This window comes from Pleurodeles waltl, chromosome 5 (assembly GCF_031143425.1).
Source record: "Pleurodeles waltl isolate 20211129_DDA chromosome 5, aPleWal1.hap1.20221129, whole genome shotgun sequence".
Lineage (NCBI taxonomy): Eukaryota > Metazoa > Chordata > Amphibia > Caudata > Salamandridae > Pleurodeles > Pleurodeles waltl.
The window spans coordinates 1,201,524,083-1,201,542,786 of NC_090444.1; the positions used below are offsets into that span (position 1 = coordinate 1,201,524,083).

Below are 18,704 nucleotides of genomic sequence, written 5' to 3' on the forward strand. Positions count from 1 at the left end.
CACAGTGCTGCTGTGCCGAGGACGTAACCACTACGTCCTCGGCACACAGCCCAGAGGGAGCGCTCTCGCTCCCTCTGTGGGGTTCCCCTCCACCCCCCCAAGTCAGGGATGGAAGGGGAAGCCCTTCCCTTCCCACCCCCGACCCCCCCCCAACCCCCCCTGTGACGTCAGCGCGCGCGCGCTGATTAGTCACAGGGTCTCCCCCATCGCGCTGGAAGCAGAGCTTCCAGCGCGATTGAAAAAGAAATGCTTTTGCATTTCTTTTTCAATCCCATGGGGGAGGCCCCGAGAGGCTTCAAAGGGAAGGAAATGTATTTCCTTCCCTTTGAAGTCTCTCACAGGTTTCAAAAGCCGGATTGCTTGCAATCCGGCTTTTGAAACCCCACTAGACACCAGGGATTTTTTTTTTTTTCTTGAAATTGGCAAAAGGGAGCGACCCCTTGGGCAAGGGTCGCTCCCAGGGGGGCATTTTTTTAGGAAGGCCTTTTCTGCCCCACCTGGGGGCAGATTGCCCTATTATTAGGCCGATCTGCCCCCAGGGGGGGCAGAAACCTCTAGGCACCAGGGACCATTTTTTTTTTTATTTATTTTTTTGTGATGAATTCTTTTTTTTTAGGTGGGGAGCGATCCCTTAGGCAAGGGTCGCTCCCCTACGGGGCAATATATATTTAGGCCATTTCTGCCCCCCTTGGGGGCAGATTGGCCTATTTTGATAAGGCCAATCTGCCCCCAAGGGGGGCAGAAACCATTAGACACCAGGGAGTTTGTTTTTGCGCGCGAATGTCACGCAACAAGAGACCCCTTTGGCAAGGGTCGCTCCCAGGGGGGCAATTTTTTGGGAAGGCCTTTTCTGCCCCCCCTGGGGGCAGATCGGCCTATTATTAGGCCGATCTGCCCCCAGGGGGGGAAGAAACCTCTAGGCGCCAGGGCAAATTTTTTTTTTTTTTTTTTTTTTTTTTTTTAGAGATGGGGAGCGACCCATCAGGCAAGGGTCGCTCCCCTGGGGGGCAAATTGTATTTAGACCATTTCTGCCCCCTTGGGGGCAGATTGGCCGATTTTAGGTCAATCTGCCCCCAAGGGGGCAGAAACCACTAGGCACCGGGGATTTGTTTTTTGGCGCCAATGTCACGCAGGGGGAGCGACCCCGTAGGCAAGGGTCGCTCCCGGGGGGGGGGGTGGGGGGGCAAATTTATTTTAGGCCATTTCTGCCCCCCCGGGGGACAGATCGGGCTATTATTAGGCCGAACTGCCCCCGGGGGGGGGCAGAACACTCTAGGCGCCAGGGCAATTTTTTTTTGTGTTTTTTTTTTTTTGTTGTTTCTTTTTTTAGAGATGGGGAGCGACCCATCAGGCAAGGGTCGCTCCCCTGGGGGGGCAAATTGTATTTAGACCATTTCTGCCCCCCTGGGGGCAGATTGGCCAATTTTAGGTCAATCTGCCCCCAAGGGGGCAGAAACCACAAGGCACCGGGGATTTGTTTTTTGGCGCCAATGTCACGCAGGGGGAGCGACCCTGTAGGCAAGGGTCGCTCCCGGGGGGGGGTGGAGGTTGGGGGGGCAAATTTATTTTAGGCCATTTCTGCCCCCCCGGGGGACAGATCGGCCTATTATTAGGCCGAACTGCCCCCGGGGGGGGGGGGGCAGAACACTCTAGGCACCAGGGCAATTTTTTTTTTGTGTGTTTTTTTTTTTGTTGTTTCTTTTTTTAGAGATGGGGAGCGACCCATCAGGCAAGGGTCGTTCCCCTGGGGGGGCAAATTGTATTTAGACCATTTCTGCCCCCCTGGGGGCAGATTGGCCAATTTTAGGTCAATCTGCCCCCAAGGGGGCAGAAACCACTAGGCACCGGGGATTTGTTTTTTGGCGCCAATGTCACGCAGGGGGAGCGACCCCGTAGGCAAGGGTCGCTCCCGGGGGGGGGATGGGGGTTGGGGGGGGGCAAATTTATTTTAGGCCATTTCTGCCCCCCCGGGGGACAGATCGGCCTATTATTAGGCCGAACTGCCCCCGGGGGGGGGGGCAGAACACTCTAGGCGCCAGGGCAATTTTTTTTGTGTGTTTTTTTTTTTTTTTTGTTGTTTCTTTTTTTAGAGATGGGGAGCGACCCATCAGGCAAGGGTCGCTCCCCTGGGGGGGCAAATTGTATTTAGACCATTTCTGCCCCCCTGGGGGCAGATTGGCCAATTTTAGGTCAATCTGCCCCCAAGGGGGCAGAAACCACTAGGCACCGGGGATTTGTTTTTTAGCGCCAATGTCACGCAGGGGGAGCGACCCCGTAGGCAAGGGTCGCTCCCGGGGGGGGGGGGGGAGGGGTTGGGGGGGCAAATTTATTTTAGGCCATTTCTGCCCCCCTGGGGGACAGATCGGCCTATTATTAGGCACTCTAGGCACCAGGGCAATTTTTTTTTTGTGTGTTTTTTTTGTTGTTGTTTCTTTTTTTAGAGATGGGGAGCGACCCATCAGGCAAGGGTCGCTCCCCTGGGGGGGCAAATTGTATTTAGACCATTTCTGCCCCCCTTGGGGGCAGATTGGCTGAGTTTAGGTCAACCTGCCCCCAAGGGGGCAGAAACCACTAGGCACCGGGGATTTGTTTTTTGGTGCCAATGTCACGCAGGGGGAGCGACCCCGTAGGCAAGGGTCGCTCCCGGCGGGGAGGGTGGGGGTTGGGGGGGCAAATTTATTTTAGGGCATTTCTGCCCCCCCCCCCCCCCCCCCCCCCCCCCCCTTGGGCCGGCTGAGCTACAGGCCAAACACCACAGGTAGGCACCTTGCAAAAAACACCTCTGTTTTCTGTGAAAAAATATGTTGTGTCCACGTTGTGTTTTGGGCCATTTCCTTTTGTGGGCGCTAGGCCTACCCACAGAAGTGATGTACCATTTTTATCGAGAGACTTAGGGGAACGCTGGGTGGAAGGAAATTTGTGGCTCCTCTCAGATTCCAGAACTTTCTGTCACCGAAATGAGAGGAAAAAGTGTTTTTTGGGCCAAATTTTGATGTTTGCAAAGGATTCTGGGTAACATAACCTGGTCAGAGCCCCGCAAGTCACCCCATCTTGGATTCCCCTGGGTTTCTAGTTTTCAAAAATGCACTGGTTTGCTAGGTTTCCTCAGGTGTCGGCTGAGCTACAGGCCAAAATCCACAGGTAGGCACTGCTTTTTATAAAAAAATGTGATGTGTCCACGTTGTGTTTTGGGCCCTTTCCTTTCGTGGGCGCTAGTCCTACCCACACAAGTGAGGTATCATTTTTATCGGGAGACTTGGGGGAACGCTGGGTAGAAGGAAATTTGTGGCTCCTCTCAGATTACAGAACTTTCTGCCACAGAAATGTGAGTAACATGTGTATTTTTAGCCAAATTTTGAGGTTTGCAAAGGATTCTGGGTAACAGAACCTGGTCCGAGCCCCGCAAGTCACCCCTCCTTGGATTCCCCTAGGTCTCTAGTTTTCAGAAATGCACAGGTTTGGTAGGTTTCCCGAGGTGCCGGCTGAGCTAGAGGCCAAAATCTACAGGTAGGCACTTCGCAAAAAACACCTCTGTTTTTTTCCAAAATTTAGGATGTGTCCACGTTGCGCTGTGGGGTGTTTCCTGTCGCCGGCGCTAGGCCTACCCACGCAAGTGAGGTATCATTTTTATCGGGAGACTTGGGGGAACGCTGGGTAGAAGGAAATTTGTGGCTCCTCTCAGATTCCAGAACTTTCTGCCACAGAAATGTGCGTAACATGTGTATTTTTAGCCAAATTTTGAGGTTTGCAAAGGATTCTGGGTAACAGAACCTGGTCCGAGCCCCGCAAGTCACCCCTCCTTGGATTCCCCTATGTCTCTAGTTTTCAGAAATGCACAGGTTTGGTAGGTTTCCCTAGGTGCCGGCTGAGCTAGAGGCCAAAATCTACAGGTAGGCACTTCGCAAAAAACACCTCTGTTTTTTTCCAAAATTTAGGATGTGTCCACGTTGCGCTTTGGGGTGTTTCCTGTCGCCGGCGCTAGGCCTACCCACGCAAGTGAGGTATCATTTTTATCGGGAGACGTGGGGGAACGCTGGGTGGAAGGAAATTTGTGGCTCCTCTCAGATTCCAGAACTTTCTGCCACAGAAATGTGAGGAACATGTGTTTTTTTTTTTTTAGCCAAATTTTGAGGTTTGCAAAGGATTCTGGGTAACAGAACCTGGTCCGAGCCCCGCAAGTCACCCCTCCTTGGATTCCCCTAGGTCTCTAGTTTTCAGAAATGCACAGGTTTGGTAGGTTTCCCTAGGTGGCGGCTGAGCTAGAGGCCAAAATCTACAGGTAGTCACTTTGCTAAAAACAGCTCTGTTTTCTGTGATATGTCCACGTTGTGTTTTGGGGCATATCCTGTCGCGGGCGCTAGGCTTACCCACACAAGTGAGGTATCATTTTTATCGGGAGACGTGGGGGAACGCTGGGTGGAAGGAAATTTGTGGCTCCTCTCGGATTCCAGAACTTTCTGCCACAGAAATGTGAGGAACATGTGTTTTTTTAGCCAAATTTTGAGGTTTGCAAAGGATTCTGGGTAACAGAACCTGGTCCGAGCCCCGCAAGTCACCCCTCCTTGGATTCCCCTAGGTCTCTAGTTTTCAGAAATGCACAGGTTTGGTAGGTTTCCCTAGGTGGCGGCTGAGCTAGAGGCCAAAATCTACAGGTAGTCACTTTGCTAAAAACAGCTCTGTTTTCTGTGATATGTCCACGTTGTGTTTTGGGGTATATCCTGTCGCGGGCGCTAGGCCTACCCACACAAGTGAGGTATCATTTTTATCGGGAGACGTGGGGGAACGCTGGGTGGAAGGAAATTTGTGGCTCCTCTCAGATTCCAGAACTTTCTGCCACAGAAATGTGAGGAACATGTGTTTTTTTTTAGCCAAATTTTGAGGTTTGCAAAGGATTCTGGGTAACAGAACCTGGTCCGAGCCACACAAGTCACCCCTCCTTGGATTCCCTTAGGTCTCTAGTTTTCAGAAATGCACAGGTTTGATAGGTTTCCCTAGGTGGCGGCTGAGCTAGAGGGCCAAAATCTACAGGTAGTCACTTTGCTAAAAACAGCTCTGTTTTCTGTGATGTGTCCACGTTGTGTTTTGGGGCATATCCTGTCGCGGGTGCTAGGCCTACCCACACAAGTGAGGTATCATTTTTATCGGGAGACGTGGGGGAACGCTGGGTGGAAGGAAATTTGTGGCTCCTCTCAGATTCCAGAACTTTCTGCCACAGAAATGTGAGGAACATGTGTTTTTTTTAGCCAAGTTTTGAGGTTTGCAAAGGATTCTGGGTAACAGAACCTGGTCCGAGCCACACAAGTCACCCCTCCTTGGATTCCCCTAGGTCTCTAGTTTTCAGAAATGCACAGGTTTGGTAGGTTTCCCTAGGTGGCGGCTGAGCTAGAGGCCAAAATCTACAGGTAGTCACTTTGCTAAAAACAGCTCTGTTTTCTGTGATATGTCCACGTTGTGTTTTGGGGCATATCCTGTCGCGGGTGCTAGGCCTACCCACACAAGTGAGGTACCATTTTTATCGCGAGACTTGGGGGAACATAGATTAGCAAAACAAGTACTATAGCCCCTTGTCTTTCTCTACATTTTTTCCTTCCAAATATAGGAGTGTGTGTAAAAAAGACATCTGTTTGAGAAATTCCCTGTAATTCACGTGCTACTATGGTCACCCCGGAATTCAGAGATGTGCAAATAACCACTGCTCCTCAACACCTTATCTTGTGCCCTTTTTGGAAATGCAAAGGTTTTCTTGATAGCAATTTTTTACTCCTTATATTTCAGCAAATGAATTGCTGTATACCCGGAATAGAATGAAAACGCACTGCAGGGTGCAGCTCATTTATTGGCTCTGGGTTCCTCGGGTTCTTGATGAACCTACAAGCCCTATATATCCCCGCAACCAGAGGAGTCCAGCAGACGTAACGGTATATTGCTTTCGATAATCTGACATTGCAGGGAAAAGTTACAGAGTAAAACGTAGAGAAAAATTGATGGTTTTTTCACCTCAATTTCAATATTTTTCTTTTTCAGCTGTTATTTTCTGTAGGAAACCCTTGTAGGATCTACACAAATGACCCCTTGCTGAATTCAGAATTTTGTCTACTTTTCAGAAATGTTTAGGTTTCTGGGATCCAGCATTGGTTTCATGACCATTCCTGTCACTGACTGGAAGGAGGCTGAAAGCACAAAAAATTGCACAAATGGGGTATGCCCCAGTAAAATGCCAAAATTGTGTTGAAAAATTGGGTTTTCTGATTCAAGTCTGCCTGTTCCTGAAAGCTGGGAAGCTGCTGAGTTTAGCACCGCAAACCCTTTGTTGATGCCATTTTCAGGGGAAAAACCACAAGCCTTCTTCTGCAGCCACTTTTTCCAATTTTTTCGAAAAAAACGAAATTTTCACTGTATTTTGGCCAATTTCTTGGCCTCCTTCAAGGGAACCCACAAAGTCTGGGTACCTCTAGAATCCCTAGGATGTTGGAAAAAAAGGACGCAAATTTGGCTTGGTTAGCTTATGTGGACAAAAAGTTATGAGGGCCTAAGCGCGAACTGCCCCAAATAGGCAAAAAAAGGCCCGGCACAGGAGGGGGAAAAGGCCTGGCAGCGAAGGGGTTAAAGAAAAATTAAATTATGTATGATTTTAATGAAACCGCATAGGGGGGGGTGGGGCTTAAGATGGCAGGTGAACTTAGAACATGTATTGGAACCCCGAGCCTTAATATACAGCACAGGCAAATGCTTCTTTTGTGTCAAAAAGGAAGGGTACTACAATTACTGTTACATGAATATGCAGTTTAAACATTTATGAATAACCAGCAAAAATGAAAGTACACGTGAAGAAAAATACTGCTCCTTACAGGGCAGGAAAGGTAGTGACTGGAATGGTTTAATTCAGTGATGTTTTTTAAAATTTGTTTTTCATACCTGTTGTTCCCAGACCGTAGGGGTCCACAAGGCCTACTCATGTAGCAAAATGTTAAATTGAAAATATTTAACCGCTCTCTAAATTTGAAGTTCAAAATGAGACCCTAAAAATGAACTTGGTATCCCAAGTTTGATTAGAAGTAGCACAAGTTCAGCAAACAGTATGTCTGATTGGTGGCCTCAGTGGAAGCACGGGTATGCACTGACAAAAATAGAGGATGCAATAGGAGCAGAAAAGAATGATATGCTAGAATCTAGCATATATATCCCTTTGTCTTTTAAAATTAAAGCGAACAGCTCTGATTTATCAATAACATTTGTATTTTTGCATTGTTTTTGTTGTGAATAAAAGAAAATATTTCTTAATTTGTATTGTTGTTTTAATGTAACCTTGTTTCTGTATTTATGTGAATTTATTTTGAGGTTCACATTGTGGACCTTGCTTAGGCTGGGGCTCCCCAGCTAGCAATATGAATCTGCAGTCGGGCCTCGCAAAAGTCAAAAGGTTAAGAGCTGCTGGTCTATCTCCTTTACCCATGTTGTGCTTGGTGGAAGCAAAAATTAATGACTGTTGACATCAATAAATGAAGACATTGACCCAAAGCACCTCTTCATGTATCTTTTATCCCCCCAAAAATTTGTATGTGTTTTTTTTTTATTTTTTTTTTAGTTCAATTTTATTCAGGCTGGTGAAGGTGGGTTTGCCACATGAAATGGGTTTGCGGGGGGCATCTGTCATCCTCAAGAAGACTGGGAGGACATTGTTAAATAAAGCTCAAAAAAGGTCCTTTAGGCGAAGATGAGTAGGAGAACGGAAGATTAAAGAGTGACCCTGGTCTTGTGGCTGAATGTATCAACAGCAGCCTGTTGCAAATGTGCTGTTTTGCAGCTCACCAGCCCTACATATGCCTCCATGGGTAATGGCGTGGACAGGCTTGCGGACCACCAGTGTGACTCCCAATCAATCTGTTCACTACTTTTTAGCACCAACAGGCTGCCCTGGACTGGTAGCCAAACTTTACAAAATTCTCAAAATAAATAAAAATAAACTCGAGTGTAGGTGAAAAGGCATCTGTTCAGTTGAGTACGGCAGGACCTTGACAGGATGTGTTTGCCTTCTTTAAAATCGGAGGCAAGATCTGTGTTTGCTTCAGCAGCTGTCGCTGGTGAACCTCTCTCCTTAAAATCATGTGATTGCCTTATGTTAATCACTACTGTGCCGTCTGGCCTATCTTCTCAAAGATGTTGCTGATTAGAGAGGTGTGGTGTGTGTGGTTGTGTGTTTTTTTTTTTTTTTTATCCTTATCTTCTTTAGTTCATCAGTTGCCATTCGAAAAATACTGTTGCGTTATTTTATGGTGTTGTTTTTTTTTGTTTTTCAATTTATCATCTTGAAGATGGATTCTACAATAAAGGATAGCTACCTTGGAAGCTTCTATCAACCCCCAAATAAAGTACCATCACGGCGCACATCTTTTGGAAAAATTGATTCCTGTAATAGGAAGGCAGATGTGCTTCATTCCAGTAAGCCAGTGTCTGCCACTTTTGATGTTGATCCTGCCCCAAATAGCAAAGGTAAGGCAAAACTACTACAGAAACTCTAGAATTCTATTTTGTGCCTTTTATTTTTTTTATTTTTTTATTTTTTTTATTAAGATGCATTGTGAATATGATCGCATTAGTAAGCTAGATAGGGCATCCAGGGGTTCTTTGATGTTTTATTGACAAAGTACAATTCAATTATAATGTTCGGTTATGATAAGGTATTCTGGAAGACCTATATCTTTAAAGAAGATATAAATTACTTGCACAATTTATGCAGTGCAATTGGCACACGTATGAAGAGTTCCAAGCCCTGGTAGTATGCAAGGACATGTCGTTTGGAGGATTCTTAGTTGAGACTGCTATCCCCAATCATGCAGAGCTCAGGACTATGTATCTGATAATGCGGAATTAACATTTTTTCTAAATAGGAACATCCAAAGTAATGCAGAACAGTTTAAGATACTAAGACTATTGCATATTGGATTCACACACATTGGTTTGAAGAGTGGAGAGACCAGTAAGTAGCTGATTAAGCGCATGGATGGATGGATGATTGGGTTAGTAAGTTCATGGATGGAGGGCTACATGAATGGATGACCACATGGTTGAGCCATGTCATTGTATGTGTAGACTGAAGGCCCATGGTCGGAGAAACGGTTGAGTGAGTGCGAGTTATTCTTCTGTCGTCAATCTGTTATCATTCATTTATTCATAAACTCACTCCTCTATCGTCCCCTGTATCTGTCACATTCTTCTCGCACATCCTCACAGACGAGAATAGCCCAGTAAGTTAAGAAGCACTGCTAGTTGTAAAGGCCAGACCACTTAGCTTTGCTAAAGCTTGTCCCTTTTATATATTTATTCCATATGCTTGTGTCCAAACCATACTGATGGCTTTACATTTGTCCCAGACACTATTGGAGAAGGTTGTTTAACATCAATTGAAAAGTCTTCTATATTTGAAATAAACCTGAAAAACTCTTTAGAGTTATTGGCTTAAACATAGTACACCTGCATATTTCCTCCTTGTTCCTTTCCAAGTTTAATTTGCATGTATTTGCTATTTGTACCAAAAGGCAGCAGAGCTTAGTAGAGTGACGAAGACACCATCAACAAATGGTTGGAGATGTAGCTGGGTTATAGATAGAGAAGAGGACTGCTACTATGTCATGATGGAGTATTCTTTAAAGAATGTCTCCAGCTTTTTCCTGAATTTGAGCAGCACTGAGGCGGTCCAGATGCTTGAAGGAATGTTGTTCTAGATCATGTGTGGACAGCAGGCAAGGCCTGTTTCCTTGTGTTTTCAAGTTGCCGATTAACCACACACATGCCCTTGTGATCTGCAGATTGTTGCAGTTGACCACAATAAATGCCTCCCCTTTAACATGGAGAAACCTTCTTCAGACCGTGTTTTTTTTTTTTTTTTTTCCAATCCTGCTTTGATTGTTAGGAGCAATACTGATTCGACTTTCTTTTTCCCTTAAATGATTTTGGATGCCTCCCCCTTTCGATTTGATTACACAAGCTGTTAATATTTTGGAATGTAATCTCAAGTGACCTGTCTATTTTAATCCTATGTAGGTATAATCCAGGCAAGAACCACATTCCTGGCCCCATGTTTTGCAACAATATAGTTTACCCATTCTTGTACGTCCTACCCTGGTCACGTCATCTCCGCTTATTTTGTTTCTTTTTCACCTCTCAATGCTTGCCTTTATTATTCCATATGCAAATATTTTATTTTCACCCATTTTAAGTGCAAAATTGTGCAGTTATCGTGATTACCTTACCCTTTTATCTAGCACCCACAGTGGAACCGCTATTGCCATAGAGAATGAAAACTTTCCTAGCAGTCTTAACAGAAAGTTTCATTATTTTAAGGATATATAGGCGAGGATTATGCAAAGCGTTCATAGTGATGGACCTCCAGGCTTGGAGAAACAAACCCCACTTGAATAAGAGAGGATGTTTGAACACTCTCCGGAATTGAAGGAAGCAGAGCTACCTTTGCAGCCTCTGCCCCGAAAGCGTTGTCCTCTGGTTGGGTAGAAGTTGGCTAATTTGGACTGGTACTGGAAAGAGCCTCACCGTGAGCCTTGCCTTTTGGAAGGATATTGAAAATTTGCATGGCCGACTGAGCAGTCCCTGCCACGGCTGGCCCCCTGGAAGATCAGAGGGGAAAAAGCCTTCTTTATGGATGACTGGCTCTTATCCATGGAGGTGAAGGCGTTTATGAATTTGCCCAGCTCCTTGATGAAGGGATCTCCGATGAGACCTCTTTGAGCAGTTGTCCCTGCCTCTGAGGTCGCCAGATCCCCGAGATTCGGCTCCACCTTAATCAGTAGAGGACAGCACACAGTTGGCGTTCCCCCAAGAAGATGATAGCATGCTGAGTCTTCCCTGAATGAACCTCTGGGGAAATGAGGGCTCCCATGGTCTTGGTGTCTTCGGCCATATCAAGAATCTTGGTAAGGGGGCCGATACCATCCAAAAGCTTGTCCTGGCAAGCTCTCCAGAAACTAACCAAACCCTTCTTTGGATCTTTTATAAACGTTGCCAGGAAGGTGGCCATTTTAGGATCAATATTGAAGGTTAGGGCAACTTTGCCTTTCAATGTAGGCTGGGGGCATTTGGCCTGAAGGTGTTTGCAGGCCTCTTTCACTAAGGGCTTTCTTAGGCAACCCACCACGTAGTTGGCCACCTTCTCAGCTGGGACCAACTTTGAGGAAGGGGGATGGAGGATATCGTTTGGGTCAAGCATGTCTGCACCTGGGTCTTGGGCCCTGGAATCTGCAGAACGCGGGGGGAGCAACCACGGTCTGGATGGCCCCACTTCCACATCTGACCCTACAGGGGATGGCCCCACTTCCTCATCTGATGCTGCAGGGGATTAATGCTTCTGGGGAAAAGAGGAGGGGGAACTCTAAGGCTGGATCGGAAGTACCTGTGGGCTGGGGTGGAGGTGGGGAGTTTTTTTGGCCAAGAAAGCTTGCTTAAGGCAGGCAAAAGTGTCATGGCCCACACCATCAGCACGAGGACACTTAACAGGAAGCTTGCCTGGCTGCTGAACATTCTGGGAGTTGCCTGAGGTTCCAGGGGCGGGTTCCATAATGAGCTTGGAGATAAGGGCACAGGAGCCCACATTTGATTTGAGAGGTGCTGCTCTAACGGGCCCATGGCTTCTGCAACTGCTAGATAAATAGAAGTCAGCTGGCCCTTAAAATTCATTGCCCTAGGTTAGGAGTTCTGAGGGGGTCCCGTGAAGACTGTTGGTCCCTGAAAGCCTCCATGAATGTTATAAATTGGTCACCAAATATGGAGCGAGGAGGGAGCTCTGAAAAACAAGCTACAATATGGTGCTGGAGGTCCAGCCACAGAATCATCCTGTGGCCCAAGTCTCACTTCACAGGTCTGAGCCCAGGGACACTCACTTAGTTTTCCAGGGGAATGACAGGGGCTGCTCGACGGGCTGTGCAAATTCTCAATATCCCTCCAGAAGGCAAGGCTCCAGACGAGGCTCCTTCCAGGACCAGTCCAGATTTGCCAACTTCTTCCCCACCAAAGGACAACACTTCTGTGGCAGAGGCTTCTAAGGGAGCTCCACTTCCTCCAATTCCAGTGAGTGTTCATCCTCTCGTATTCAAGTTGGGGCAGACCTGTTTTTTTTTTTCTCCAAGCCTGGAGGTCCATCACTGCAGGCGCTTGGCATAATCCTGGACTCTGGTCATGACATGGAATTCTGCTGCAGCTTTCTAGAGATTGATCACTAATAATGCCCCTGCTGCAGTGAAAAGTGGTGCAGGCCAGCCTTTCATCTTTTCAAGGATGGAAAACTTATATTCTCAGTGATGCTTACACTGATACGTGTATTTTGTTACTAATGTGCCCTGTGCATACACCCTTACCTCTTAAAGCTGTTCTATATCAACTGAGGATCCTCTTGGAAAAAATGTCGTCTGAAATATGGTCCCCGTTGCAGCTTTAACAAACGGTGGTATTTCAAATAAAATCAACATTTTCAAGGCAAGCAGTGGCTTGCTGGCAGAAGTGCTTGCAGGGTCGTAACGGGGGTCCCTACAGTACAGGGGGGACTCCCACCTTTCTGGGCCCCCCCCATCTGTCGTCTGTGAAATATGGGTGTCTAGGGCCCTGCACCACATTCTATAGGGGGTGTGGTGGAGGCACACAATTTTGCTTTATCTTTCTGAGTGCCTGGTTCGGAGGGGCACAACAAACTTGTGTGATGACTGGGGCACCTCATCAAGCATGAGGCATTCTGTGTGGAAATGGGAAGGGTGGAAGATCAGTAACCATGTTTCAGAAGAGTCCGGTGAGCTGATCCGAATGGTATATGATTTGTGTGTGGTGTGTGTGTGTGGGGTGTGTGTGTGTGTGATTTTTTTTAAAATTTTTTTTTTATCCTGATTGAATTATGCTGATAGACAAGATGTATGTTGTGTTGTGCGTTCTCATGTGAAATACTTTTACTTCCGTTCACTGGTATAAACTGCTTAATAGTATGTGAAACCTAAACCTCCTCTCATACTAACTGGTACTACCTATGTTTGATGTTTGTGTGTAACATTATATTAGGAGCAGTGCAGATTCTTTGTAATTTTGCCATACATTTAAAGTGACAGGCTTAACTGTACCAGAGACAACTAATGTGTCAAATTGTGTAGCATGGCCAAGCACATTTTCCGTCCCTGAACCACACATTTGCTTGCTGAATTTTTTTTATTTATTTAGGCCTGCCGTAGTTCGAGTTTTTGATTTTACTAACATTTTATGTTTAATAAACATACTCATGGAAGCTTTCCGCCAGCCCTCCTAATTCATTGATCTGTTATGTCGTTCACATTTTTCTTATGCACGTTACAGCAATGGGCAAACCCAGTTGGCCCTAGGGGTAGAGATGCCGAGCATCACATTATCTTCGAGGCAACGTCTACCATCCTTCTTGTTATTTTAATATGGTGGTGCGCAGCAGACTTGGGAGGGTGTGTCCAGCAGAGAGTGAGGTATGGCAGACCTTTTAGCATGATGCCTAGAAGGCTCATGTGATAACTTTCTCTAGTGCAGGTCCTGATTAAAAAGTGGTGCCTGCAACCGGTGTATCAGGTTGGTACCCTAGAGTCCATGTTCTTTGCGATCCACGTGTAACGGTGCCGATTACAGGGCCTGGCCCAATGCCAATCCGTGCTCTCATTGATGAAAGTAGGTTCTGACCTCTGAAATGTAGAGCTTTCTGGAATGTGCAACCCTGTGGCTATGCCTAAGGCCACCTCTGCACTTAGCTCACCCACTTCTACCTAGGGTATTGGCAAAGACCATTCCCTGTACCCACAGGCTTTTGAGTATGATTGTAATTTCTGTCCACAAGATTGTGTGCTATGATGTCTATGAGTTAAGTAATGTGTGATGCAATTTGAGGTTCTGAAGAGTTAGCTGTCTAATTGATGCACTTCAGGTGTATTACATACCCTGCCTCCTCGCTCAGCCTTAACTTCCTCCTTCGCTATCGTTTGTCAAAAGTGGACATGAGTTTGGGAATGGTAAATTGCATGGTTGTGAGTTTGAGTGAGAATAGTTGAGAACATTGATTGCTGGTTTGTGTGAGTGGATGAACAGGAGTCTGAGTCAATGTGTGAATAAACGGCTGGGTAAGTGAGTTTGTGCACTGAGGGACGGGTGGCTGGATAAATGAATGAGCAGCAGTGGTTGGAGGAAAGCACAAACTCCTGCCCCTCGAGGAATCGCTTATCTTAATTATCTAGACATGTACCCATGCATTAATGCATCTTTCCACACTTGTGTATCCATCTTTCAACAAACCTTTTGCTCATCTTTATGGAGCAGCGGAAGTCTTGTGTCCCGCCAGTGTGACGCTGCACTGTCAGCTTGCCATGTTTGCGTCTTACATAATATTGGATGCAAAACATTTTCTCTATGTGCATTTATCAGTCAGTGGGCAGCATGTTTCACAGGGCGGGTGAGTGCATATACAGCCCTGCTGTCTGCAAGACATTGCAGACCACTAACTGAGCATGTTTTCCACAGTGTAACTTCTACATCTGTTTCTGGTGTGACGACCATTTTCATCAAAATATTCTACAGCCATTGTTGTCACCTTGAGTCATGCCTTGGATTTTTTTATTTTTTTTACCCTTTTTTAAGCATGCAACCTTTACATTAGCATATACATCTTATGAGATCCCGTATACCCGATGGCATGACCCTGTTACAACAACGATAGCTGTAATGGGATGAAAATGGGATTGGCCCAACCTCAAAAGGCTAAGGTGTCTGACCTATTTACCCATTACTATATTGTTGGGATAAGCTATGTGAGACGGTTTCTGGCCTGGCCTAAACATAAATGGCATTTTCTACCAACATCATAAAATGTTATGCTCTTTCACTTTCATTACATTTTGCTATTGAAATGCTTGGCTTCAGTTTGCTTTTCACAGTTACTATGTTTGTCTATAATGTGTTCTATTCCATTTAAGAAACGTATGTAATGCATTATTTTGTACCTCCTTTTCAGTGTCCCAGTTGTGGTTGTGTGGCACATGGCACCTTCTTTTTAGAATTTAACAATTGAAGTTTTAGTTGGGAAGGCTGTTTCCACTTTTCTCCAAAACATTTGCAAAGTATCTTCTATGAACGGAAGAAGCATAGCCTATCTTAAGGATTTCCTACTGGACATTGATGCGATGTACGATGCTGCTTGAGTGGTCATTAAAACAGGAGCTTAAGTGGTTCAATTTGCATATTAAAATAACACGCGTGTTCACGTGCCTGAAGTCATGTTAAAATAGGCTTTGAGGAAGAGCACCATTTTGGAATATTGTTTTGTGTGCAAGAAAAGAGTGATTGCACTTGGTTTGGTGTCTAACATGAACACTTCTTCAACTCATTGGGGGGGAGTTTTGGTTACTACGGGTGTACTTGATATGAGACTCTTGTCCAGCGAGAAGCAAGCACAAGAATTGTGCCCCAGCCTTTTTTGTTTTTAATCACATATATGTACATAAGGAATTCTATGATAAACTACTGGAAATTAGGATTCAGAAAGGAATTATGGATGAGTAACATGTTTTTCAATTGGATATTTTTGGGTGGGTTTTTTAACATGGTAGCCTATATATCTTGTGGAAACTGTCTCAACTTTAAAGTTTTTAATAACTTTATTTTACAGAACTTATGTCTGCACTACAAACACTTCACGAAAAAATCCGTCGATTAGAGTTGGAGAGGACTAACGCTGAGGATAACCTGCAGAGCCTTTCCAAAGAGGCTGCAGAGTATAAAAAGGTGCTGGAGTGTGAACATCATAAGAAAGACTTGTCTGGACGTATCGTAACTGAACAGAGACATGGTAATGTGTTCCTTTCCTAATTCCATCAGTGTTGCTCTGGCTGTACTTTGACCACCAGTTTTTAGAGGTGGCGATTGCATGGTATTCATCTACTATGTACATTTAAAATATTGTTTTAAATATGTATGATCTTGGGTTCTGTGTACAAAGATAGTCAACATCTGCCTGACAAGGTTTGAAGGTCAAAATGCAGTTTACTGCTCTTACAGACTCCAGTTTACCAACAAGTACGAGGTAATATTGCACAGTTCCACTTCTGGCAACCATAAGTTAGTAAAATGAAACAGAGTCCTGATCACACCAGTAAAGAACTAAGCGTCACAACCTTGTATTTGTGTTCTCTTAATCATATTTGTTATAGTTTTCAAAAAATGTACCTGTTAAATAGCTTTGTTGTATTTTGTCTTGAAACTATACATAGCCTTCCCTATATGGGAATCATTAATCAATCTTAACTTTGAATTGTTCATAGTTTCTATAGACCTGTCCCTTCATTTTTTCCAGTCCGTATCAATATGCGAGAAAGGTTCACGACTCCGTTTCCAGAATCTCTCCGCTACATAATTAACTAGATTGGTAGATCCCAATTCTTTCAAATATTATCCTACAGTCTAATTTCAAGATCTCACAAAAAGCAAACATGCAAAGGTGTCCCTTTTCGATTGCATAAGAAATATTGGTCATGGAAAGGTTTCCTCTCCTTATTTAATTATTATATAGTAGGTTCCTATTTGAGTGGAATTAATAAATCAAGTATTTAATGGTTGTCTCAAACTGGCTTTTGATTGGATGTATAAATCTTCTTGCTATTATTATTATCATTATTTTATTAAATATTTTGGGAGAATTTCTTAGATTTCAATACCCGTTTATACTGTTATAATGTAGAAAACAAATCTACGCTGTATTTAATATTGTTTGCTTCATCCCTTTTTTATTTATGTATTTTTTTTTTTCTTGTCCCCATTGCTCAATCATTCTCCTAATCGGAGATCATTAAATCACTTGCTAACTGGTAAAAGGTTGGTACCACAGAAATATGCAATGCTCCAATCATGTCATGCCAAATAAAAACCCGGTTAGAAAACAGGATGTGAGCATGATCAAATGCTTTCTTCTGCATCTGGAATCTATGTTCAGTTCTGTTTCACATACCTTTGCAGCCTTCCCTGCACTTACTACGGATTATTGTTTGTTTGTCCTACTAAACACATTCCTTGTCACCCTTACCGCATCTTGGGGTTCTGCTGGTTTCCTGGGTTTGTTCATTAATGTAGTTGGGCTCATCCCAAATGAAGAACTACATTGCTTCCCTTTTCAGGGAATAAAATAATTGTTTCTGTAAATCTGGGCTCAATTTATCCGTTTTTGTTTCAGCAATCTTTTAAATTGTTGTGTGGGTTTTCTTTTTTTTTTTTTTTGTGCCTCCCACAACTCTTTGAAACCCTGTAACTGCTTTTGTGTGTGACAAAAACATCCCCCCTGTTGGAAAGAACTTGCATTTGTAGCATGCTTAGAAGTGGTTTTGCCTTACTGCATGAGCATGTTACAAATTGAAAATGTATAAAATGCCACCCTTTGGGAGACATTGAAGCATTCTAACAATTGACAGCCTATTGCAACCTGATACCTTTTCTTGTTTGATTCAGTTGAACACTGAAAATGCTGATTCTCCTAGTAGTTCAATGAGGTTTTATTTGGGTTGCCAGCTGTGCCCAAAATATTAGGGCTTTGATTGTGAGGGAGAAACTGTCTCAAACAACGGTTATTATGAGTACGCAAGGACACAATTCTGTTTGACTGTGCATAGCCATTTTCTAGAAACAATATATTTGCATGCACTTTGGATGCCAAAGGTGTAAGCTTACAAGTGTATGCTTGGTACGTTTTTTTTTTTTTTAAAGTTTTTTTTTTAATTTTATTTTTTAATTTTATTTTTTCAGACGACCAACTCATGCTTTTGTTGCAACTGCAAATAGTTTAATGATTTATAGTTCATTTTGACTTGACCTAGACACCTGTGTAGGGACCGTATGGCACAGGTTAATGGAAGCAGCTCCAATGTGTAGAATCTTTAGTACATCAATAGTGGCATCTCCACCAGAAGAGGAATGGGTGCATTAGTGGACATTGACTTTCATACCTGGGCCGCAAGCAGTCTGTGGAATAACTCCTCCAGTGTTTCCAAAACTGACAGTGTGTATTTTCATAAAAGCAAGATTTTGTTATCTGTTTGTAAAGCTCATACAAGATTGCCTCGATGTATAGAGTTAATACATAGTTAATGGTGAGGAATCACTCAGCAAGTGGCTTTGAAATTGAAAGAAAACAACCTCATAAATACATATATTCTGTAAGTCTCCTACCAGTTTTCTTTCCTCCAGGCATATACCTGCTAGAAGATGGTACCTGTTAATAAGGAGTACATTTTCTAGTAATATTGTTACTGCCTCTCCAGTTGTAGAACAGTGCAGGTCGAGCTTTGACTTAGGAAGACATTTAAACCTTCAGCCTGTACCATACAGTTACATCTACAATGTGCTCTTTTTATGTTTTTATTTTTACCATTTCCTGTTTGACACAGATGTTGCCTTAACTTGTTTTATTTATCTAGTGTTTGTTTCTTTTCTGTTACTTCATAATGTGTGGAAGTATTCCTAGACCTCACAGTTGATATGGAAGATTGTCAATATCCACAAATGGGGTCAACTGAACGGCTTGATTGTGGAGCTCAAAGCCTTTGCAAGTGACATAACTGCTGCATAATGCCTTAATGTCTTAAATCCCAGAATTCAGAGGATCCCCAATTTTCTCAGGGTATTTGTTTTTCTATCAAATGATTGTTCTGTCAAATCCTTT

At 44.2% G+C, this 18,704-nt stretch overlaps 1 protein-coding gene across 7 annotated transcripts in view; it reads left to right on the top strand.

Moving 5' to 3' along the window:
- The window catches only part of CEP57L1 (centrosomal protein 57 like 1), a 112,550-nt gene that overhangs the window by 12,061 nt on the left and 81,785 nt on the right, over nt 1-18,704 (top strand). For all 7 annotated transcript variants that reach the window (XM_069235460.1, XM_069235461.1, XM_069235464.1 and 4 more), the window contains 2 exons: nt 8,314-8,491; nt 15,666-15,845. In XM_069235460.1, coding sequence (XP_069091561.1) covers nt 8,314-8,491; nt 15,666-15,845 — 358 coding nt within the window. The remainder of the gene's footprint in view (nt 1-8,313; nt 8,492-15,665; nt 15,846-18,704) is intronic.